Below are 26,716 nucleotides of genomic sequence, written 5' to 3' on the forward strand. Positions count from 1 at the left end.
TCAATGTTCTCCATTTTTAGGAGTGCCTCGAGAGAGTGCATTTTGAGGTTTAGACTTCTAGCATTGAGTAACATTACCTTCAGAATTTGCATGCTTGTACCTGGTATGGTGGTGGTTTTGTTCTTTGAACTTTATCTAAAAAAGGCACTATAGGGGTGGCAAGAGCCTTAGCCAGTAACCTGAATCCCAGAGGAAACCGGTACAGACCATCTCTGGCAAAGCATCGTGGTCTGTAGATCATGTCGTACCAGGCAGATAAATACTGGATCCCCTTTGAATGACACCAGAAGCTTAGCCAATTGTTGAAGTCAAACATTTTGTCCTTATATTGTGGTATCATTCTGTGTGAAGGCAGGATGCTACTCAGGGCTAGGGTCATACCTGCCTGGGCCACATGATCTGAGAGCTCTTCCATGTCTCTTTTCATGTAGTCCAGGGAGGTACGTCTCAAGTCATTCACTCCAACATGGACAATGACAGAGTCATATTTGTACTTGTTGTGGAGTGACTTGAGTGCATGCATTATGTTCAGCCTGGTGAGTGGGACATCAGCGTGCCTGACTATAGAGTCACCTATGGCTAAAGTGTTAGGTACGTTGTCTTGCCTTAGGGGCTGTTGCTGGGTGGCACACTGGTGTTGTGAGCTATGTAACACTTTGGTTGTGATTGGTGTTTGCGTTTCAGCTTCAGAGGTTCTTGTTGCTTGGGCAAGTTACAGTTAAGAGCCTCCACATATGTGGATTTAATGTGGCTATGTGTGGGTGTTGGTGTGGGTTTAGAAGGGCTGTGTGTTGCTTGAGGTGTAGTGTGAGTGTTAACCTTCTCCTCTTGACTGTCTAGCACAATCTTGGGTGGAGAGAGCTTTGCTTCCAGTTTGGCTGTGTAAGTGCATTTCTCACCAGTTGTAGTGTTGGGTGGTAGGAGGATAGGGTTGTCTGTGTACATGAGGCAATTGCTGCATTGCCTCAGTATGCCCAGATTCACCAGGTGGACAGGAGAAATTACTGGAAGCTGACCCTTGGACATGCCTGGTTTGCTGCTTTTTTTGTAAAGTTCAGGAGCTGTTTTCCCTTGCCTTAGCAAGGTACTTGGCAATTATAAGCTGTTTAGTGCCTACAGATAATTTCTCCTTATTAACAAGGAGCGTTGAGTGCTTGTATCAGTTTAAGACTTCTTAGTGCTTTCCAGCAGGTATTAGAGCAAGTGCTAGTCACAGGAATGCTTAAAGTTAAGATGAAAAAAAATGGTTTATTCTAAGCACTGCAGTGTGCACTAGATAAGTTAGATGTGAAAGTAGGTAACTTAAGTTTTACCTCTTTAAAAAGTTAAGTTTTAGTGGAGAGTCACTATTTTTAAAACAGCAAGATAGATTGAAAGGGGTGGTCACTTTTGTATTCTGGTACTACGGAATACAGTAGGATGGCCAATAAATTTAAATAGTTGAAGGGGAGTGATTTCACAAAATGATAATTTTGTGCTTATTCACCCAAGCCAATGAAAGCAGAGAGGAAATGAGATATATGGTCAAATTAACATAACAGGCAGGCAACTACAAAGACAGTGGTATTTAAGAACACGACAGTAAGTGGGTGGGAGGGTGAGGAAAAAAATTTTGCCTGACTCACAAGAGACAGAGCTGTGGTCTTTTCTGAAGTTTTAATATGCAGTAAAAAGCAGAATACAAGTAAAACACAAAGTAAAGAAAACAAATCACAGTATTTAAAATATAAAAAGGCAATAAAGTAATACAAAATACAAGAAATAAAAAGCAAACTAACCTTTCTTTCACAGCAAAGTGTAGCAGAGTCTGAGTGAACCTTTCTAGTAAAGCTTTGAAATGTTTTATTTTACCCCTTAAATAGAACTTTAGTTCCTAGCTCCACCCCCTCAGTTCACAAATGATTAACCTTAAGTGCCCTCTTCTGTCTTATGTATGAATCCTTAAGTGATCAGTTCTAATTTCTGCCTGACTCACAAGAGACAGAGATGTGGTCTCTTTTGAAGTTTTAATATGTAGTTAAAAGCAAAATATAAGTAAAACACAAGGTTCAGATATTTCTATTGACATTTTGGATGTCAATATATCAAGAGCACCTACAGGAGAGTTTGAAACTAGGATCTTCAGGATGGAATGTCATAGAAATACTTTAGTTCAAAGAAATTGCATGCACCCATTACATGTTTTTAGAAATGTTATGAGGGAACAGGCCTTAAGGCTAACACAATTAACAGCTAATGAACATAGATTCAGAGATGAACTGTCTAGTTTGGAAAGTAATTTTTGTGGAGAGATTGTATGCCCAGAAGGAAGTACAGAAAGTAATGATGGACATACTTAGTGCCAGAGAGGGGAAAGGGTGAACTTACTTCTCTAATTTTAGGGAAGATGAGGGACGAATAGCACTCACCAACAAGTTTATGAGAATACCACTTACTTATGCTAGCTACATCAAGTTATTACTAGATATTTATCAAAGGAACTGGAACATTCTTTGTGCTGACGAACAGGTCAAAGGGCTAGTTGGGGGATACCCCTCAATATGCTTTCAAAATTAAAAAATCTTTAAAAAGATTATTATGTGGCCCTAAATATGCCCATGAGAACACTACTGAATTCTCCCATCATAACTATGGCACCTTTCCCTGTAATAGATGTAATTTCCGTAAATGTTTCGATAGAAGTGGTAACTTTACACATCCGGATACAAAAACATTTTTATGTTTTAGATTAGTAGCCGATTGTAATACCACTAATTTGGTATATGTAGCCTTCTGTGTTGCATGCTAATCTTTTTATGTGGGTATGACTACACGTAGGCTAAGAGATTGAATAAGAGAACATATGTACGCTATTTCCAAGCAAGTTGGAACTAATGCACTGGTGAGACATGTCATAGAGAATGGGAATTAACATGAATTAAAATTTATGGTTATTGAGACTGTAGCTTTAGGACAAAGAGGGGGAGACATTAGAAACAGGGTAGAAACCAAATGGTTGGACTGGATTATTAGGATGCATGCAAATATGGGTAAAGGGCTTAATGAAAAAGTATCCATTAGACCTATACTTCTTAATAGACCTCTTCCTAGGTAACTTGTGCTGTTATTATTCTGTACGCATTCTTATGCTATTATTTATTCATGGCTTTTATTTATTTATTTGCACAGTTTTATCTTTGCATTTTTAAATTTTTATTTGCACTTTATATGTGTATTTATATGCACTCTATATAGACCTTGATATGAGAGCATGATGTTGCAGCACTTTATGATTTTGCATGAGTTTAATTGAATTGAGCTGTTTATTGGTTGAACTTGATTTTAGTAGAGAATGATTTTGTGCATTTGTTGTCTGATGAAGCAGCTTGTTGCTGCGAAAGCACTCACCCATTGCTTTGTTATTAAAGAGTTTATGTTTTTAAGTGCTGTGGTCTGGAGCCTTCTTCTATGTTTGCTTATTTTATACTTCGTTTTGCTGAAGGACCCATTTACCTGCACCACTAACTGGTTTTGGACTATTATCAATAATAAAATTACACTTGAAGTTCTAACATTACAATTATCTGTCTATCATTTGAATTTCTGCATCAGGAGTACTGTGTCTCATTAACTTATGTATTAACTTCTGCATCAAGAGTAGTGTTTCTCATTAGTATATAGTACAAAAAATAACATCCTTTGACATCAGAAAATCAAGGAGCCTTCAGAGACATGTATGCTACCCTGTCTGCATAAAAGGGTTCAGATGAAGGAATGCAGCAATGGAATCACTATGGCTTGCAAATTGCAGTATTCCAGATGCCCATAGTGTCCCTACATACTTTCCCATTTAAAATGACACTTCACAGCTTTATTACTATTTTTGAAGGCATTTAGTTATAAGTTGAAACATATTATATAAAAAAAAATACAGTTATGACCCATTTTGGAGTTATACCGCTTTGTTACAGCTTAAATGAGCTGCACACATCAGGTAGTGCTGCAAGTTCAAAGGTCACATCAGCTAACATTCAGAAATCTGCAGTGATTGCTTTTTTTTCTCTTTGTGTGCATTCTATAGGCTTGAGGAGAGAATTTGATGAAGATTTGGGGGGGTTTGAATGTTCCAGTCAGAAATTAAGCTGGATTGTGACAGTTAATGAAATGTATACTTCGCACAATGCAAGCAAAGTCTCGGACATATTCAGGAAGCATTAACTAGAAAAAAAGAGAAGCAAAAACAAGTTAATATATGTTAAAACATTGTCTGCCTTCAGATATAACTTAAATAAATCACTCCTGCCATTGTAGGTCAACTTTCCACATACCCAAAGAATTAAAGCACCATATTAGCACAGCAAGGGATCTTTCTTTCCCTTTTAATTACCATACATTAAAGTAAGCAAAACCAGTACAAAGAACAGAAGTGTTCCCAAGGAACCAACATCAGCTTCTTCAATTTCACATCAATTAGTATTAAAAAGCATCAGAATAATTATAGTGTGCATCCATTTATTATATCCTACATCTCAGTATAACTATCACACAAAGATAATTGATGCATACAATATTTCAAATGTTTCATGACTTAGTAGAATTAAAAAATAATGGAGCAGCTATAATTTAGAAATTAAGGCAACGTAGAGAGTAGAATTAAATGTTTTATAATGCATATGTTATAATTATACTAATAATTAGTAAGATATAAATTATTGTAGATTTAGGGTCTTTAAACTTCGAATGTTCTAATATCGACCCCTATTCAGCGAAAGCTGAAAATATCAAAGCAACAGAAAACCAAATTTTTTCCTAGGGAAAGAATTCTGTTGTCCATTTCTGTTGCTTTGGTATTTTCAGCGCTGTGGTGGAAAGTTACGGGCTCGGTTCAGGTAAGTGTGTGACTGAGTGCGGGTTAGGTTAGTTAGGGTTAGGGTGTGGGTTAGGTATGTGTGCGATTGTGTGTACATGAGGGTTAGGGCGGGTTAGGGTGCGGGTTAGGTATGTGTGCGATTGTGTGGACATGAGGGTTAGGGTGTGGGTCAGGAAAGTGTACGATTGTGTGGACATGAGGTTTAGGGCGGTGTAGGTGAGTTAGGGTTACGGTGCAGGTGTGGTGAGTGTGCAATAGTGACGGACCTTTGGGTTAGGGTTTGGGTTAAGGTAAGTGGATAGTTAGTGGTGTGTGTATAGTTTAGTGTAGGGTTAAGTGTAAGACTTTAGGTGTATGTGTGTGGATTGCTGTTTGTTTGGTGTGCTTGTGATGTGTGTATGTGTTTTGGAACAGCAAATTATTTCCCTAGGAAACAATTTGCTGTTCTGTATGTTTGATGTTTTCAGCTTTCGCTGAATAGGTGTCGATATTAGAACATTCAAAGTCTTGAAGCTTCAATGTTCTAATATAGACCCTATATTTATATTAAATAAAATAAAACGTCTCTCACTGCTTTATGTACTTCATTATTAATCAACATGTAAGTTTAACATTAGTAGTCATATTACTTGGTAAAGGTTTTAAAAAAAGAGGGGGGTGGGGTGGGGTGATTGTGAGAGAGAAAAATAAGGAAGAGAAGGGAAAAGACCAGCTTAGTTTAGTTAAGGTTCATATGTGTGGTTCTGAGATGATTTAGTATAAGACAGTTCTAGGCTTATTGTTATTTCACTTGTCTCTGAATTTCTTATTGCTTTTTTCCTTAATATTTGAAGTATTACTAGTAGCTTGTCTCTTCAGACTGGGGAGAGAGATGTCCATATCTTCCACCTTATCCAGCAGATTTTTATTTTTAACAAAGTCCACAGCTTCTTCTAAGGTGTTGAAAATTCTTTGATCTTCTGTTAGAGTGATTTTAATTCTAGCTGGGAAGATAATTTGTGCTTTGATAACCTGCTTTCCTAAGATTCTTGATGAGAGGAACACATGCTTTTCTTTTTGTAATTACTGAGGTGGTATAATCATTATCAAACCTGATACATTTCACTTCTGTCTGAATTGGAGTTCCCGACCAGGCAGCTCTGAGTATCAAATCTTTGTCCTGAGTTGACAGGAATTTAACAATTATGGATCTTGCACCATAAAGGCTTTTTGAGAGGGAAATATTTGATAGGGACCTGTGAGCCCTTTCTATGCCAAATGATAAGGATTCAGGTAAATTCACAGCTCTTGGAAACCAGTCATTCCAAAATTGAACTAGATTATTGCCTTCTATCTTTTCTCTTGTACCATAAATCTTTATGTTGTTTCTTCTGTGTTTACTTTTCAAATCCTCTACTTTTTCAGGTAACGTTATTTTGCTTTAGAAGGAAATCAACCTGATGTTCATTTTCTGTTTGCCTTTCATCAAGCTAATTTACAGATTATTTTATTGCTGTTATTTGATCTCTATGTTTTGTTATGATTTCCCTCAACAAGTCTATTTGCCTTTTACTTTCTTTCTTCATATTATCCATAATTTGTTCTAGATTATCCATCTTTGTGGAGAGATCATGAATACTTGAGATAATTGTTTGTAGTTCCTTCTTCATTGAATTGTCTTGAAGAGAAGTCTTCGAATTACTCCTAATTGATGTAGTTTGAATAACGTCCAACAGGAAAAAACTAAAATGAGCTATTCTAGTTGGAATTTTCACTTGTAAATCCAGATGGTGAATTAATCCAGAATAGCTGTGTTCTTCCAAATACTTGGCAATAAAATGAGGAAAATCCTGTCAAAAAAGTATCAAAAAGCAGAGCAAGCGATTTGTGCTGCTATCTGCTGAGCATGCTGGCCACCCCCCCCCCCCCGATCTCATTTTCTGATGTTAATGGATTGGCTTCAAAACAAGGAAATAATCTTTCTGTGAATCTATCCTTCTGTGACAATACATAGGTTCTGGCAGAATGTGAAGGTTTGAGATTAGTTTTGTAAAGTAGACTGCCTGAGCCCTATCCTCTGCATTTTCAAGAAACCATCCAGTTTTGGCCATTTTTAATTATTTATTTGTTTTTAATTAATTTAATTAATTTCCTATAGCCTCTGTTATCCTAGTGGAATTTCATGTGGCCTTTGTTCTACTGGTCTGTTTAACAGAGATTAATAAGGATCTAGGAATGCATTTATCTACATTTCGCTCTTTAGGTCTTTGCCATCATTTTCAGTGATGGAAAACACATTTTTATTTAATTCCATGTGATGCTGCATACTTATTCCCGGAAGTCTTCATGCTGGGCTTTACTTAACAGATACATATGTTGACTTTAATGAGATACTTCATGTATAGTACTCATTCGCCTATGTTTCTTTGATCAGACTTAAATTGTATTTATATTTATTTGTTTTTGTGGTGTTGACATTTTCACATTTTATTTAAAGCAACATATTTCTTTGTTCCATAAGTTTTCCCAAGTCTAAAAATACTTGGCAGTTCATACAAATTTAGCAAACTGCTTTCTGACATTCAGCTATAAATACCCTTCCAGAGTACTGCTAATTTCTGTAAATGTATATCATCTTTTAATCAGAACTCGCAGGTGTGAAGCTTCATAAAGAACATCACTAGCAGTTGGTAATCATCTTGAAACCCTCTTCATTAACGCTGTTACTGTTTTAAATTGAATAGTAGCACCAAGCCTGCATGATTTAATTCATACATAAGGATTAAGGCATAAACTACACTCAGAACTGAAAACTCGCATATTAGTTCTGCATCACTGTTATTTCAGACAACATTATGGCATAATCATATTAATTTAGTGTGCTGTTTGTATTACAGAAAAATTAAATGAGAATTCATCTGTCAGAATAAGTATAAACTGATACTTATACTAATGTTAGTGACTAGAATGCAGAATACACTGCATTTTAACTATTTTGCTTCCTGTGTTCTATATTCCATACTCAAGGTAACAGTGACTCGTGAGGATTGTCCTGGTGAGGAACCTATATTTCTTCGAACTTTAGGAAAAGGAGACTGGTTTGGAGAAAAAGCTTTACAAGGGTAAGTCAATAATTTATAACTACTTGAGTAGCATTAATGGAGACTAATACATGGGCCCTTTAGTATAACCGCATATGATAAATTTTAAACTTCAGTGCTGATGGGCAGCATCTGTTATGAATCAATCATATATGGACCTTCCATAAAAGTAAAAGCAACTCATTTGGATACAGGTTTTACCTTAGGTTCCATCTTATTTTATGCTTAAGGATGTTTAGATATAAAACTATATACTTACATCTAACTCTTTATATTACACCATCGGCCAAAAAAAAGTTGGTTTACGCATTATTAATGTAGTGACTTGCAGACAACATGGAACTTTCCTTCTTACTAGAGAAGTGAATTTATTTACATAGATAATTAGCAAGAAGTTTGAAGAACTTAATAAATGGGTGTGAACAAGTACTTTGAAGACAAGCACTGCTGAAGTTGTTGTTTGTCTTTTCGACTTTTAGAGGTCACCACAGCAGAACTCCGGTCCGCTAATGATTGGCAGTATATATTTTATGGTGCCGAGTTGCCAGCCTGACGCCCAGCCTCAAGCACTGCTGAGGTATCATAATAAAATATAAACAATATATGCAGAGGATGAAAGTGAGAAGAAAGCCTGGTCTCAGTCTGCAGTATAGTTATAGGATAAGCACTTTTATCCCTTACCTGTGACTTCTTCAGTTTTAGGTTTATTTAAGTAATTTAGAGTATACAAAGCAAGTTTAAAAGCTTTGAAAAGTCCTCCTCAAAATATGAGGAATGGCTGCTGGTAGAAACCAGGGGGATATGAACTTTGGCCAGTAATGGAGTACAAGCCTATTGATGGACCTATTTTGCATGTAGTCAGGGGTAAAACATTCACAGGCTTACAATCATATGTCTGTATTAAATTTGCTTTAACATATATTATTTTGTGAAAATGAGGTGTGCAGAAAGGCAAACAGGTAAATTGATAACCAGTTGGTGGAAGAAAGTGAATGCAAAGAACAAATGCAAAATGAAATGAGACAGTCACATTGTAAATAGTTGTATAATGGACAAAAAAATGTTTTGTGGGGTTGCCTTTGCCTTGTTTTAAGTTTACTAAGATCTTAAAGGTGAAAGCAGTTGTGGGAGATATCCAATGATCGGGGGGGTATTGGAAATCAAAAATCATGTCATATGGTGAATATTGAATTGCCAATTAAAGAGGATGGAGTGGCGGTGAGATGTCTGGATTCAGTATCCTACACCTGTAGTGGTAGTAGCTCTCTTTCTCATCACAAGTATTTGCTTGGGCTTGGGGTTAGAGATCCTTACTGAATGTGTATGTAGGGCCTAGCAGACATAACCAATGGGTCATGGTTAGAAATGCTGTCTTTACTAAACAAATGTCAAGCGTAGTGTGACAAACATTTTAATTCTTAACATGCTTCTTAATAAACTCTATCATTCTGACAAAATTATCTTTGAATGTTTTCATGTTTCTTCATCACATCTATCAGTCAGATAAAATATTTTTTCATGCTTTCATGCCTCTTGACTAAATTTTTGCACAGTATACTCAGCAAATTCTACAAAATTATATTCATTACTTCTAGATCAGCAAAATGTGTTGCCAACTGGTCATGTCCATACATCCATCCTTGGGTTTGGGATTGTTTGACCATAGGTAGTCTAACATGTCAACTGTCAACTTCTCAAGCTTCACTATTAGAAGTCTGTCAAAGGCATATCCCTCCTGATTTCAATTTGTTTTTAGTTCAGGAATGCTCAGAATAAAGAGTAATTAAAATGCAGAATTAAGAGAAAAAATTAAAAAGTAGAAACGGAATTAATAAGAAATGCAAATCTATTAGGTTATGGAATAAGTTATCAAAGCAGCATAATTGGTGAATGGATGGAACTAGGGATGAGGATTGGTCTGAGACATTGTCAAGTTAGGTTGTAGCTTCCATGGTGCAAAGTGAGGTGAGAAAGGCACACTGTGAACGGCTAGATAGGTTTGTTAGCCAATCTGGTGGATGTTACAGTGTAGTCCTGGCTTGTAATGATTTTTGAGTTGGTCATTGGCATGAAAAGCATGAGGAATTGAATAGCCAGTCTGTAGAATGTCACAGTGTAGTCCTGGCTTGTGGCTGATTTTTGAGTTGATCATTGGATCCTAAGTTAACACATTCCCTGGGATTCAAAAAGACTATCACTGCCAATGGAGAATGGGCAATGAGGGACTGGCCAAGAGCATAACACTGATAATCTGTGGTTCACAGAAAAGATGAAGCTACCCTGAGCAGTACCTCATTATCAGCTGATTATCATGTCTTCCAGTGAAACATGGTGCTCTCAGACATGAACAAGACATATTTCCACCTACCAGCTCATGCATTGAAGTTCCACAGGTACCTGCCACAATGTACACAAATGGTCACATACAAACACATACAGACATAGACATATATACAAACATACATGCACACCTATGCACATATCCAGACATACTCACACAAACACATGCAATCACAACTATCTAGACTACTGTAAATATGCCTCTATGCACAAACATGCACGCACACATATACACTAGCACATAGCTTCTCAGTATCCATTTCCTGCTGGGTGACCACCTGAGCAAACACACTTAAGTTCTTTCTTTTTTTGGACCCCCTCACACCTCATCTGTACCAGCCTGGACCCCCAGTGCCCAACACCACACTGGGGCTACCAGCCACCCTACTAACCCTCCCCACCTACTCAGGTATTGCTAGAACTTGTGGATCATAAGAGCATCCTGGGGGCTTTGCTCATCTGTGCTTTCATATATTTTAATACCTTACCCAGTTCTCTTTTCCCACCCACTCCCATGCTCATTGATTGCATCAGATAGATCACACCTCCCCTTATGGAGGATATCAATGAGTGCTGTCACTTCCAGGATGTGTATGTCCATCCCTTCTCTGCTGCTCTGTCACTCACCCAAGCTGCTAATCAAGCCTTGGTTAGCTGGACTGTAATCGTGACTTTATTCCTCTACATGACTGAAGTGGCTTTGATTTGATCTATCTTAATATGTTTAAAAATCCTGCTGAACACATGCTTCCTCAGCCCAATAAGATTTTCTAAATTCCAGGAACTGTGTTTAAATACAGTCTTGGTATTTCTGAAAGTGATAGATTAGATTTTTTTCTTTTTTTTGTGAACAAGTACGTGCCTAGTATACAACTTTTGGAATTTGTTTCTTTGATCCTACCACTCTTTCACATTTTTTACCATTTTGTATTAATATTAGCTGTTTATTTTGCATGTGATTGGGAAAATATGTTCTATTCCTTTGAAAGAAATAGTCTATCAGAGGTTATCTTGTGGTTTTTAATAGTGCCAAGGTATATGTTGTGAGGAAGTTATCTTGGAATAGATTTAGAGATTTAAAATTAATTTGCAGACAGTTGAGAAAGCAGTAGTTTCTTGAGTTTTTTTTGTTAACCATATACATGGGATTATAAAGGTGCATGTTTGTAGTAAAAAGTATGCAAATTCTGAAAACTAAGAATACGTGTAGCATTTTTATTTTAGGGACTTAGATATGATAGTTATTTGGCTGCCACAGAAAGTTCTCATGATAGCTAGATAGATATTACCAGTAACAACATTTTCATCATCGAGAGAGCACCAGATGAGTAACATTCAATAGTGCCAGGTAATGAATTCATATTAAGGTTTGAATGTTGATTGTTTTATTTCATGAATTCTGGCCCTAGAAAAGGTGTGCTCTTTTAACAGTATATAAAGACATAGCGTGCCATCATGTGGATATGATGTGCATTGCACTAATACATTCACATACTTTACAAAACATGTGTAACCTGCGGGTTCGCAAGCTGCACTACATAATGTGATACAGGTTAGGGCATTATAGCCCAAATCATCCAATGCCAGGACTCTGTGTGTCTCAGTAAATTAACATTTAGCTCTGGCAGCCTACTGGAGGACTATATTAAGTACCTTGGTGGACTGCACTAACCTGGATATTTGGTGGACCAGCAGCTACACTGATCTACAAGGAGAATAATAATTTTTTTCCTACCATTTTTTCCTGCAGTTGCATTCATAATACCACACATTGCATTTTGAATTTCCTTCCCAAATTCACTGTCCTTGCAGTTCAGTGTCTAATGTTCAGATTGCTGAAACACATCCACTCCAGACACTGCATATGGCAAAGACTTTGTTCTGTATAGCATATCCCTCCCCCATTCACCCTTGTTGTTGTTCATCCATAGGCACTTGTTTTATTCCTACTATCCATCTGGGTTCTCATGTTCTGGTTATTTTAGGATAAATAATGAACCCCTCTTCACATCCTATCCTTGCAAGAGGGAACAACACTGAGAGACACAGGAATCTCGAACCCAGTATATTTAGCACCGTCTTTCACAAATTCATTCTCACTGTTCTCAGACTCTCACTTAAAGTGCCTCTGTCTTTAAAAAAGTTAACCATAAGGCTACCACCAAATGTAATTTTTAGAACATTAGTAGGTTTAGAATTGCTCTTCAATAAAAAGTTTATCATTTACATTTACTTGTTGTCCCACTCTGAATCAGCAGTTTCAGCTAAGCAGTTATGCAACATATTTCAGTAAGCAGTATTTGTTTGTTTGTTTATTTATGTGTGTTAACTAGAACAGTGCACTGATCAATACTGGCCAATTACATACTCAGTCCTGGTGAAATATGAAACATTTCACAAACAAAAAAGGCAGCAGTATAAGCATTAACAGAATTGAGATTAATTACATTGACAACCTGTCTGCACATTATAGTAAATAACCAGAGTTTAATGTATAATATTTGTATTAGTTTCTAAAGTGAGTCAACCTTCAGTAATTCTGTGGGAGGAGAAGTGGAAGGAAGACGGGGATAGTGTTTTAGGCAATATTTCTCAGGTCAAAGCATAAGCGTTTGGCTTCTCTAAAGAGGTACTTTTTGAGGTTGCATTCTGAATTTGTAATAAGTGCTGATTTCCTTTAGGTTGATGGGGAGAGATTGCCAAAGAGTAGGTGGCTGAGAGTAGAACTATCTATGGATAATGGGAGTCGGTTTTACGTGTTTATAGTCTGTCAGCTTGTATGTGTATTTTTTGTTTCATTAAGATTAGCTTCAAGGGGAGTAAATGTCTGGCTGTGGAGTCAATTGTAGAGATTGAATCCTGACAGTAGGTTAGATCTTTGTTTTATAGGTGGCTATCTGGCATTTTTGGCCAGTTCCTCATAAAATGTTCCTTTTTTGGCAAATCATTGAGGACTTAAGTCAGATAATAATGACAGACATTTAAGTTTTAGTCATCATACTATTAAGTAAATTAATGCTACAACACCTGTTGTTCTGTCAACTCCCTATGTCTGTAAAAGCAATATTTAAACATTGTCCCATTTTGGGGTTGTTGTCCCTACATTATTTGTCTTTGTCCAGAGTTCATGCTCTAGGAAGTTGCCACTTCTGTTTGGAGTTGGGATAAGATGATAATGTGGCACTATTCATCCATCAACACTTCTGATTACTTATTTTACACTATAGCATGTTAGAGCTCTCTGACAGGGTATTCAGATATGATCATTCAAGCAGTGCTATATATCACCCTTATTATCCTTTTGCTTGTTTGTTTGTTTGTTTGTTTTTCTTTTTTAGCTCTTCCTGATGTTTCATTTATAACTCCACTGTCTAGAGAGAATCATGCTAAGGTGAGCTGTCATTCCCAAGCATTTTTTTTTGCATTACCAAAGACCCAAAAATAATAACCTTTTGGTTTCTGTGGTTCCTATGGTAACTTCTATTGTGCTCCTGCCATGTGCACTAGAAGCACGGTATTTGCATTGTTGCAATATCATTGTCTTCACTGTATCAGAATTTATAGTCTTCTCAATATTTGCCTTCAATCATTCCACCATTTTTTGTCTGAGCTGAGAAGACCATATATGGATAGTTTTCCCAAGTTCTCTTTCTATTGTGGCATAAGCGTGGCTGAAATGAACTCTGTCAAGGTGGTTACTGTTGTAAGGCTGTGCTGTTTCATGCATAATTGATGTGTATAATGTATCTAAGACTCAAATACACAGTATGATGGCCTGCAGTATACAGGTTCTCCTGCCCGTGCCTTTAACAATTATTAGTGGGTGCTAACATGCTCATATGCATTTGTTGTTGAATGACTCATATGAATTTACATCAACATCTCTATTTATTGTTTTTAGCAATTCCGCCATTTTCACTGCAATACTTGGATTTTGTGATTGGCACAGTAAAATGTCACATAACATTGTCTCAGCAGGCTCATTTTTCTGTGAACATCTTATCTTTATCTGTAGGTTTAGTTCTCACTCTCCCTAAATATTTCTAACTAAACAGAGGTCAGGACATTGAAGAAAAAGTGAAACTGTTAAAGGCAATGTGCTGTCATGTAGCACTCTGCTGGTGACTTGTTATCAAGGGATAGCAGGGGAGGTGTGCTGCTCTGTGATACAGTGCCAGACATATGACTGTAAAGAGTGAGAAGTAGAAATGTAATATTCTTCATCTGCAAGTGTACCTACCTGTCTCACACATTTTATATCTTATCCTTCTGGAATGTACAGATTTAGTCATATAGAGCAAAAAAAAAAAAAAAAAAAAAAACAATTTATTAAATGAGTGCTACAATTCCTGAACATTGTAGACTACTCTATGCATATTCATATTGTTCTGCATTACCTGATGGAAATTGTCACAATTTCTGATGGAATTTCAACATTCTTCTTTATCATTCAGCTGATTAAAGCAGAGAATATCTACTCATTCATTGTAAGAACAAGTTTATGCACTATATAAGGATATGGCCTTCTGCATCATTATCATTTTAACTGATTTTGCATTAAGACTCCAAAGAGTTTGACAAACTGCTGGCCAGGTATGCCAAAGAGGTTTACTGTATTGTTCTTATAACTGTGCTAGACATCTTGCAGCTTATAATATTAGAGTCACTGTGCAGTTATAATATTAGAGTCACTGACAGAAAAATAATCACAGATAGATTCTAAGCTTTTTTTAAAGGCATATTAGGGTAGAATAATTGATAGTTAGACCAGTAATGGAGTCATAACAGAAATGCACTATATCAGACAACACTAGTAATGTGTCTCTGCCAGGACAACTTTTGGAGGTACTCGGTCAGGAAATTTAAAATAAAGTAAATAAAATGTGAAAGACTTTAAGTGTAATTAATCCTATTCCTACATTTCCTTATTTTTTGTGAGGAAATGTGTCTTGAAACTGTATTTTTTCCACAAGCCTTCACTTGTTGGTCTGCCTGTTGTATCACTATGTTTCACTGAACACACATGCACACACGAGCGTGTGCACACACACACACACACACACGCGCGAAGAATATGATTTTCTAGTCTTCCTGCAAAATAGCTGATGTGCACTAAAAGTAATCTGCCAATTTCAGTTCCTTTTCCATCTTCCATAGTGTCATGTGAACTGTCTTTGATGGCATTAGTATGGATTTTCATTATTCAGTAAAGCACATTCATAAGCTTTTGACTGATATTTTGTGTAGATGTCTTAAAATGTGCTGTTAAGCCTATTAATGCTTTACCTCCATATCTAAAAAATGTAATTTTTTTATTTTATTTTATTTTATTTTAAATTTGTTGATCGGGATAGTCCGACTGGATCGATGTCCATTTTCAGCGGAGGCCTGGGGAGATAAGCTTCAACGTATGCAAATAACACATAATTATATGCACAGCATTTCCAAAAAATGCATAGGTAAACATGAAATTTACCCCTGGTTGTAGTCAGGAGAAAATTAACAATAGATAGTTAACTAGATAATTCACCTTCATGTTGAGAGTTTAGCTAGGGTTGTTGCAGTGGCATAGCCAGTTTAATGCCATATGTTGTTTGATTTTAGCTTTAAATTGGCCTAGGGAGGAGATCAAAGTAATATCGGCTGGAAGTATGTTCTAGGCTCTACCTGCTGAGTTTGTGATGAGGGCATTACCAGCTGCATTGTTAATTTTAATTGTCTGAATTTGTAGCTTATTTGGGGATCGGAGCAGTCTTGGATTGTTATGGGGAGGATAATATTTCTGAGGGCTGATGTATTATCTGGGTTATAGAGGATTTTGTTAGCTATGATCAGCAGATTATATTCGATTAGATTGAGAAGTTCCAGCCACCCAAATATTTTGAGGTTGATGCAGTGGTGGGTTCTAAATGGCAGGCCTGTGGAAAACCTGGCAATGTGATTGTAACATGTTGAGAGTCTATTAAGTTCAGATTTGTTTAGAGTGTAGAGAAGGGGGGTGGCATATAAAAGTGTTGAAAGAAGGTGAGAGCGAGCAATGGCCATCTTAGCTGGAGGGGTAAGGAAGGCTTTAATTCTATAGAGTAACCCAAGTTTTCTGTTGATGTTCTAGATTGTTTGATTTACATGTAGGTCGAATTTTAAGTTATTGTCAATAATGACGGCCAGTAATTTTCTATGGGGGTCGGGGGAGATAACTGTCCCATCTTTTGCATTTATGGTGAAGGTGAAGGGAGCAAACTTTTGAGTTGGTGAGAATAAGAGCATTTTAGTTTTTTTGGGATTAAGTAACAGCCGACGCTTGGGGATCCAATTTTCTATGGTATAAAAGGTAGACTGGGTAGCAGCCCTCAAGTCTGTGGGAGATGTCGCTGAGCAGATCAGGGTGGAGTCGTCAGCATATTGGATACAGCTGACATTTGGTATGATAGTAGGCAAGTCATTAATAAAGATGGAAAACAGTAGGGCTCCTAATATGGACCCTTATGGCACTCCAAGGGTGTTCGGTAATAGATTAGGGAGCTGGTTCTGCCAGATGACAGCCTGCTGTCTCCCATTAATGTAGGATGTAAACCAAAGGAGGGCTTTAGAATATAGACAGAAAGTTTGCAGGGTATGAAGCAGAAGTTGATGATCGACCATATCAAATGCCTTGGAAAGATCCAAGAAGAGGGCAGAGGATATGTGATTATTGTTAAAGTTATTGTTTATGGTATTGGTAAAAGTCATTAGGGCTGAGATTGTCCTATGGTGTGGACGAAAATCATGCTGGGTATCAGCCATGAGGTAATTTTGGATTACATGGTGCATGAATTGTTTGTGTATACATTTTTTCATAATCTTTGCAAGTGGAGAGAGTATAGCTATGGATCTATAATTGGAGTATTCAGTAGAGGAACCTCCTTTATGTAGTGGGATTACATAGGACGTTTTCCAAATGGTGGTAATTTTAGCTTCTGATATGGTACAATTGATTAGAATTGAGATTGGCTAGGCAATGGCATCAGCTGATATTTGCAGGTACTCAGCAGGGAGTTGGTCAGCAGAGAGTGTGGTGGGTTTTAATTTTTTGATCAAATTACAGATAATTGATGTGGACACTGGTTTGAAGCTAAATGAGAGTTGGTTTTTAGAGGTAGAAATATCATGACCAGGGGAGCTGGGAGGTAACTGGGTGGCTAGGGCTTGAATTGTTTTAGTAAAGAAATGGTTGAAACTGTCAGTGATTCCCCTCTGGGGATGTATCAGTAGTGGCAGCAGGGATAGGTGTGGATGTTTTTCCAGGGTGAAGTAGATTGTTCAGTCCAGCCCAGAACTTCTGAGGATTGTTCTGGTTAGCTGTCTGTAGTATTGTTTTTTGTCTTGTAAAATAAATCTTTTAGTTTTATTCCTAGCATGCCTGTATTTAACATGATCTTGGGGGTCTTTAGTGGAGAGGCATGTAGCCCATAGTTTATTTCTGCTGGTAACTTTTAGTCTAGACTCTTTAGAAAGCTGTGGTGCATTTTTTTCCTTTTGTTCACTTTAAGCGGGCAGGTGCATTTTGATCTAGAATTTCAAGAAATTTATTGTTGAAATAGGCAACTGCCTCCTCTAAGGGGAGGCGCTTTAGCATAGACCAGTTACAGGAGCTAAGTTCCAGATGGAACTTGTCAGGGTCAAGGTCTCTTTTGCTTCTAACTTTTCTGAGTAAGGGTTGTTGTGGAATAATGGCTTTTTGCTTAACTATGTAAGTGAGGAGGTGGTCACTTAGATCATTGGGGTGGGTACCAGCAGTGTACAGTTGGCGGTTACTATTTACGAGTATCCAGTTGAGTATACTTTCTTTTTGGTTAGGTTTACCTAGTCTGGTAGGGGTGGTTATGGTTTGAGTAAATGCATGCAGGTTGATGTGGGTGGAGTGGGATTCTGAGGGACAGGAACCCCAATCAATATTAAAGTCTCCTAGAATTAGGGTTTCTTGGGGGGTAATGGCAAGATAGCCAGTGAAGAGTGTCTTCAAGTGTGGCTACATTATTACCTGGGGGAATATACATACAGATGATGTTGATGCTTTTATTTTTGTTGAGGTGCAATCTAGTGGCTAGTATTTCAGAGGTATTAATCTGAGGTGATTTTGGTCACATTCAACTCCCCCTTGGTTTTGAATTTAGAAAATAGCTAAACTAGCATATGTAGCATTTGCTGGCAAGTCAGAAGAATGTTTCATCTGATGTTCCTTAACACATTGTTATATCAAGAAACTGGGCATTTAGTTATATAAACAGGTGAATGTGTGTGTGCTGGTGAATTAAACTTTTAAGCACTTTTTTTTTTTTTGCAGTTTTCTTGCATTACAGTGAGAGCTTTAACTTAAGCATAAAATCATGTGAATAATGTTGCCAAAATGGTAAAGGTATACAAATTGATAGATTAAATGATGTGCCACTGGTATTTTCCTAATCATTAGGCATCCTGTTTGTGACAAGTGACCCAAGTAATCCTTATATCCCATCAGGTGAGCTAACCAGCCTAAACCTGCCAAGTGTAAGTGGAGTGTATTAGGCTAATCATCTTTACAACATCTGCACATCAAAAATTTCATAACCAACAGTGATCCACAGCATCTATGACTTGCAGAATGGAATTATAACAGAACTTAAAGGTTTGCCGTGATGATGAATAAGCCCTTTAAGTATTCAGAGTGAAAGAATTTGCCACTAGAACTTCAGCTGTTCTTCACCAATTAACCACACTCGTGATGAATCAAGATTCTTAGTAGCTACACATCCAGGGCCAACTGGCAAAGCTTGGCAAACTGAAAGTCAGACAGACTGTCAGCTATTCCATTTGCAAAACTAGGTACAAGAAGCTTAGAAAAAAGTTATATTGATTTGCAAACATAACAAATCTAGCAGCCTTATAACCGAATGCACCCATCAGGGCATGGACCACAGCAAGATTGTCCAAACAAAAACAAAAAAAAAATCCACAATTTTGCAACCTATCTTTCCACACCAACATAGCATCCCAGAATAGAAAAGTCTCAAGGAAGGTGATGACTCTCCTCCTTTCAGTGTATTAGGATATAGGCCATTTGGCAGTAAACCGATTACCTCGAAAGTACCCCCCCCCCCATATCAAAGCCCGTGAAGTGAAAAGATGCAGCTTGCTGGATGAAACCCAAGGTGACTTCCAGATAGTCACACAATTAAACAAGTTCTAAAAGGTATATCACAGGAAAAGGTCCATGCTGAATACATCAAAGGTAATGCAAGCTATTGCGGACCCCACGGGCATCGCTGTATCAAAAAAGAGTTTACTATTAAATTGAAATCTGCCTGATGAAAAGCAGATGAGAAGCTAACTGGGTATCTGATTTATAGAGCCAGGGATGTGGGTACCTCAGAATTACCTCAGCTGTTTTCTTCAGAGAAGAAAGTGCACTTTTGATTCATCCTTGTCAGTGAAATTAATGACTGGTGAACTCTGAGTAAGAGAGGTGGTGAATCAATCTATATTCCCCTTTTGTCTTTTGGGGACTACACCTATAGGAGAGATTTTAAAAGTAGACCAGGGAGTGCAGAGTACAAAAGTGGGCGATTACTGTACCTGACAATACCTCCTTCTCAGTTAATCTGGGCACAGTGTCCTTGTATCAGTTGAAAGATTTTTAACTGTTATAAAATCTAGACCAACCAAGGAACACATTTTACACCCAGTTCCAAATCTTTCAATAAGAAAATAAGCTTATCCAGCATAGTGTGTATCCAAATATCAGGATGCCTTTGTTGCTATCTGATAGTTTTGTCTGTCACCTTATATTTTCCTATCAGGATGCCTTTGTTCCTATCTGATAGTTTTGTCTATCACCTTATATTTCCTGATCATACAATGACTACACTGTGACCATTTTCATGTTTTCAGCCTCCCTAATGGCCAAAAAATATGTGAACAGGGGTGGTGCCTGACAAGGATACTTTTCGACTTTAACACACATAAATACCATGAAACCTAATGACCACATTTCCTAGTTCCTAGTTGTCACTTTAGCTGAAGATTTTTTCTGATGCCTGCTGACACTGCCATTTAGGTCTTCTGCCACACAATTCTCAATGTCGATTTTATGATGAATAGCATCAGTAGCAACTAAATCAAATATGTCTACAAAGTCCCTTATGTGCATTTTCTCCTAATGTTTGCTGGGACATGCACAGTAATGTGGAAACCCAAAGATGTGGTAAAGAAGAATTTATTATGACCGGGGGGACACAAAATGAATGGTGTTGAGATTAGGTTGGCCAAAGTGGTCTCATTTGCTGGAATGGGAGGGCCAGTCCCAATCAGTTGGGATAGTAAAGGAGGAGATGAAGCAGGTGCAATAGGAAACACTTTCTTGGTGACTAGTAGACAGTAGAGGCATGGCCCCAAAATTCTCTCCAAAGTTATGTCAAATATTCTCACCCTTCCCTCCTCAAGAAGGGAACTGAGAAACTCTTCAATGTAGTCATCCACTGGCTGTCTCCTATCCCTTGTACCTAACTCTGATGCCCTCCTTATGTAATTACCTTCCATGTCAGCCATGCCATCCACCAAAGAAGTTGGAATCTCCCCTGTAACTGGACATCATTTTTTAGCCCTTCTTCTTGTGATTTTTGGAGGGTTGGACCCCAGCATTGCCTATTCTTCTGCAGTTGGCAAAGTTCTTTTCCTGCTTACATGTACCTTTATCCTGCATCTGGACTGCTTCCACATCAGAAAATAAACCATGGGCTTCTTGGGCTATCCAATACCACCTATTTTTTAGCAACTGCAGAGATGGAGAACCTATAATTAAAATTGAGAGCTTAAGGACATGAGCAATTAAAATCCTGACCTAGAAGATTTGTACCCCTGCAAATGTACTGCCCATGATAGCAAACAAGAGAATAGAAAAATATAATATGTACTTCAGATTACTATTAATAATATCTCTCTAAGTTGCTATCATAGCCTACATAAGTAACATAAATGACAGCTAAAACATATGATTACTAAATGTATCTGTATGTTATTCATTTACGTATAATTAATTAATGTTCTTCTAGAATTTATAATGCTACTTGTAAGTAAATGTTAGTCTGACGGATGAATACCCTGCCAGTGGAAAGCAACAAGCTATACCTCTACAAATTTTAGCAACTACTTAGCCAAGCCAATAAATGGCATGAAAACTCCATATAAGTTCTTGGTGTACTGCTGCAGCATTCAAGAAAGTGACAATAATGTCTTCTGTTTCCAGAGACATCCTTGCATTGGCCCAGCAAAATCTCTATAGCCAGAAATGGATACCACAGGTACATTCAACAAGTGCAGCCACAAACTCAACACCCCAACAGACCGAGAGCCAGGGAATCACTCTACACCTCCCCAATCACAATCCATTGACAACCTATGCAATGTCTGCATCCACTCTCCACAACCATTGCCAATTATAGACACACACACACACACACACACACACACACACACACACGTTGTGATTTTTTTCTATCTTCTTTCCCCTTGTAGTAGTATTATCTTCTTTACTTCACCACTTCCAAGAAGGACCAAGAGGGACAGGACCACACCAATGCCCCAAGGCAACATGGACCATCCTATCCCTATGCCAACCCTCTATCCTTCCATAAACACAGAGCCAAGGTATGCCACCCTCTACTAACTTCAATCTGACCACTTTGCCAGGAAACCAAACTTCTGTGAAGAACGGACTACAGATATGAAGTAAAATATGAACATTATATAAACAATTAAACAGATGAGATTTTTTTTTTTCTTTTTATTAACAGGGACAGGACCACACTTCCATTTGCCTAATTTGCCTACATATGGCACACTCTGGTGATCCAACATGTGGTAATCCAACAAAACTGACAGCAAACCCTAGTCCATCAGGAACAGACCAACACAAAACTAAGAGGTGTGAAATAAATAATAATAAAATGCCACAGTATACTGGCTAAGCCACAGGACCTACCTATGTGGTCATTGACAGACTGGTCGATATCCTTTTACACTGTTACACCAAAGCCAATCCTGTGAGCTGCTGCCAAAATGTGCTCTGCCCTCACTCAGCTCAAGGACAAGTGGGCTTACAGGTAAGCCATCCCTACCTTTGGGTATCATTGCATGAACTATCCAAGCACTTTAGTGTTCTTGGATGTGCAGTGGTGCAGCAGTAGCATTATTGCCTCACAGCAACAGATTATCTGGTTCAGTTCTTGGCTGGAGTGCCTTCTGTGCAGAGTCTACATGTCCTCCTTGCATTCATGTGGATTTTCTCTGGGTACTCTGGTTTCCTTCCATGTTGCAAAGACATGCGTCTGGAGTGTTTCTCCCCAGGCCTCCACTGAAAATTGGCTTTGTTCCAGGTCGGAATTCCTGGTAAACAAATGTTAAATAAAAATAAAAAATAAACCTTGTTACTTTGCTTCAAAGGCAACCATTTCCTTAATGACAGATAAATGAATGCGCCTGTCTATCTATTTAGCAGTTTATTCTTACAGGTCCTTGTTTTCTACTGATTATTAGCCTATCCATTCCTCACAGGGAGAAACTTTCTACCAAACTGTATGTTTCCTGCGAGATGAGAGCAGATTGCTGAGGCTGTCATTAGGACAACCATCAGGGCTTTTCTCTTCAAGGCCTTAACTCATCCATACATGCCCAGTAGATTATCTTTGGAAAGGATGCCCAGTTAGAGGAGCACTGAAGTATTATTCTTTCTACAAAAATGAAAGCTTTAAACAATGTTTGGCAAAATTAAAATAAATGTAATAAAATAGCAATCTCATGGAATAAAATGTATTCTACTTTTTAAGAAAAACTCTTAAAGGAAAAGCTTTAGGCACACATTGTTGTTCTTTATACTAAAAACACAAAATGATTAAACCCCTCACTTTGTTAAACCATAAGAAAATGGGTCTTGAAGTGGGTCATTGTACTGCACTGTATTTAGTCCAGCTGTACCACATATTTGGGAACTACTGAAAAAAGGAGATGTTTGAGGACTAATGAACTGGATTAGATAGGTGGATTTAGATATATTAGTGCATTGCAAAGAATAAAGTAGGATTACAGGAATGCAGTAGCATAGCCAGGTTTGGGCAAGAGAGGTACTGTAACTGTTCTGGCACAATCAGTTGATCCCCATCTCTCTCTACTGCAATACTGACTTTTGAAAGGCAGTATTGCATTTGCTGTCAAACCTGAACACTGTAGTGCTCTGTTTTTTTTGTCTAAACTATAGCAACTGCCTCCTAGATTGCAGCAAACAGCTTGATACAGTTTAAAAGAAAAAAAAAAATAAAACCTGAGCACTGTAGCTCTGCCTGCAGACAGGGTATGGAAAAAGTATCACCTGTTTGCTACAGTTTAAAAAGAAGGATTTTTTTTTTAACTAAAACATGAGTGCCACAGGGTAGACAGGGTATAAACTGTAGCAACTGTTTGCTACATTTGTAACATTTAGGTTGCTACAGTTTGAAAAGAAGATTTTTTTTTTTAATAATACAAGAGCACTCTGTACTGGCAAGATATAAACTGTAGCAACTGTTTGCTGCAGTTTTAAAACAGATTTTTTAAATAAAATATGTTGGAGTATTGGGGGCTGGGAACAGAAAAGGGATATGAATGGCTGAGGGAGAAGGGAGGGGTGTCATGCATCTGTCCATCTGGTTGGTGTGCCAGTAGTAGGAACATTTTTTTTTTTTTGTTCCTGAATGGTAGAACTGGGGAGCTGGGGGCACAGCTCTAACTGTAATAAGCCAGTCAGCTCCTCTTCAGCAGGTTTCCAGTGTATATCCCTTCATCTATAAATGACACCCATAAGCAGTATTCCTTTTTAGGAAGTCAGAATCTTGAGAATTTAATCAAAATTAATTGTTTCTGGGTAGGAATGCTACTGTGCATTCTTTTGTTTGTATTCAGGGCATTAATGGCAGAAGCATATGTTAATGTTTCTGACCACTAACTTTCAAATTCAGAGAGCTCTAAATGACCTTTTCTTCTGCATCTTAATATGCTCCAAACATTTAGAATGACAATATTCCATGCTCTCACAACTGAATTATTGTATTTAAGATAGGCTTCTAAAGTTAAATGAAAGTACAGTTTTGTATTTTAAGTGTAGCTAACCACGTTTTGAATGGCACTAAGGTTGTTATCTACGGAGTACACACTTGACATAGCTTGTGTGTAGGAGAGGTGTCGCTGGGTATCATGTGTGCAGTGATGGTAAAGGAAGGTCCATCCCATTTATGATTCCTTAGTAGGAATATATATATACTGTAAAGAGATGAGAGGCTAAGATCAAGCCTATGGTGCTGTACATTTGATGGAATAGGAGTTGAAAGGGTTAAGTATCTGTGCAATGTATATGGCCTGAGTGGTAAAACATAATTCAATATAAGACCGTAGTCGAGATGAAAGAGTAGATATTTAAGTGTGCCATCACAATGTTATGGTCACTAGTATGAGATGAAGCTGAAAGGTCCAGGATACCAGTACCGGTACTGAGTAGATCCACTGGTCTTGTGCCATTAGATCATTGACTACTCAGATAAGGGCAAGTTCAGCATTATGGTCAATGTAAAACACAGACTGGACTGAGTCCATGATCACACTGTCTGTGAGATAAGACCCAAGTTGCATATAAATGATGACCTCAGTGGCATTACCAGAAATGAGAGGATGGAGAGAGAGAGAGAGGTGATCCAAGAATGGTTTCTTGTGTATAGTGGTGATACAGGCATTTTTCAAAGCTGAAAGAAAAGACCTAGACCTCAGCAAGAAAACAGAAACCTGGATTATCACTAGGCTAAAGATTTTAAAGCTGGCTTTTGAAGCCGGTGTTCCAGACTGTAGGCCAAAAGCTGTATAACTGAGGTAAGCGTCAAGAGATCATTATAGTCAGAAATGTTAAATACCCAGTCATGATGCAAAAATGTAAGAGCCAAATACTGTTAATGCACCCAGGTAGTCAGATGGCAGTATTGCTGAGAGCCACAAACCTATGCACAAAAATTAAGTGGCAAACTCGCATTTCTGAACAGATAAGGCTCTGCAAACAGTGAGGCATGCTGAGGTGCCCACCACTTAAAAAAACAAAACAAAACAGGTATTTGGTCAGCCATAAAAAAGATCTATGTAGACAGATAAGCTGCCTCTTTACAGGACATCTCAGTCTAATATGTACTGTAATAATCATCCATGCCAAGTTAGCTGCTCAACAGTCCTGCATGATGTCATAAAAGCAAAAACCCACATCATTCTTGTTGCAGGACATAAAGCATTTAGTCAAACTAAGGTTTATGCTTCCTGGTGGAAACAGAATTTCTATGACATGGGGAAAGATGGCCAGTTTTTAGGGATAATAATCTCTTATAGTCATCTACAATGGCATCGAAAAGGGTGACACCATCTCTATACGTGAACTGAAAGAGCTTAGAAAAAAAGTTTCAAAAGTATTATGATTAGTAATATGAATCTCCCTCGGCTTAGTACCAAGGGGATTGTAGTTTGTGAACTCCAGGCTGAAGAAAAAAGAAAGCGATCAGACTATACTGTCACTTACACTATCAGGTCTATGGCCTTCCCATCCAGTAAGAAGAAAAATTCTAAAGTATTACTGAATGGGGTATTGCCATGGCAATGAACTGAATTAATGTCAGACATTTCAAAAAAACAGCTAAATTTCTTAGAAGGAGTCATAAACTCATCATCAGACTAGAAAACAAAGGTGCAAGTTACAACTAGATGCTACTGGCCCAAAACTGAGTCAGTGAAGAATACAGCATACTATAACATGAATGTCCTAACACAACTTGACAGTTAGAGGTTAAGGACTACTGCTTGATCCTATAGGCAAGGACAAATTCAAAGCAACATCTAGGACATCGTATCATGAAGACAACAGATAGAATAGCCACAGCTAAATACAGACCAAAGTTTTCATCAGATCATTAAAAAAGCAAGGCCAGCATCAGTGAGAGATACCAGCTTTCTTGTGGATTGATTAAACAGCCTTAAAAGGGTCCACAGGAGAAAAGCTCCCTATTACATGTCTGATATGAAACAGTCAAACCCTGAGTACCACTGGAAGTAAAAAGCTCTAGTGTTTAACCCCAGTGAAGGAGCAGATGAGCTGATACCCACCATAAGAGTGCATTCAGGAATGCCAAAGCTGAACACCATCTAATGGATCTACTGGCTGCCAAAATGTTTGTGCAAAATATGCAAAAGCCGACATATCAGATTATTATAAGATCCCTTGAAAAGTCCAGCAGTATAATCTATACCAGAATTCCTGGAAGTAGTGAAGTTAGATAGGATAGTTCCTAAACTAACCAGTAAATCTCAAAAAAGATGTGCAAAATTTGAATCTTATGATGTTCATTATAGAAGACAGGGTGTACAATAAAACAAATAC

The 26,716-nt window shown here is 37.7% G+C and overlaps 1 protein-coding gene across 1 annotated transcript in view; it reads left to right on the plus strand.

Annotated features, from left to right (window-relative positions):
- PRKG1 (protein kinase cGMP-dependent 1) overlaps positions 1-26,716 on the plus strand; it is a 3,380,995-nt gene that overhangs the window by 2,541,302 nt on the left and 812,977 nt on the right. The window contains exon 7 of the mRNA XM_044056419.1: positions 7,856-7,950. Coding sequence (XP_043912354.1) covers positions 7,856-7,950 — 95 coding nt within the window. The remainder of the gene's footprint in view (positions 1-7,855; positions 7,951-26,716) is intronic.

Source organism: Protopterus annectens, chromosome 14.part0 (genome assembly GCF_019279795.1).
Source record: "Protopterus annectens isolate FY-2018-M chromosome 14.part0, PAN1.0, whole genome shotgun sequence".
Lineage (NCBI taxonomy): Eukaryota > Metazoa > Chordata > Ceratodontiformes > Protopteridae > Protopterus > Protopterus annectens.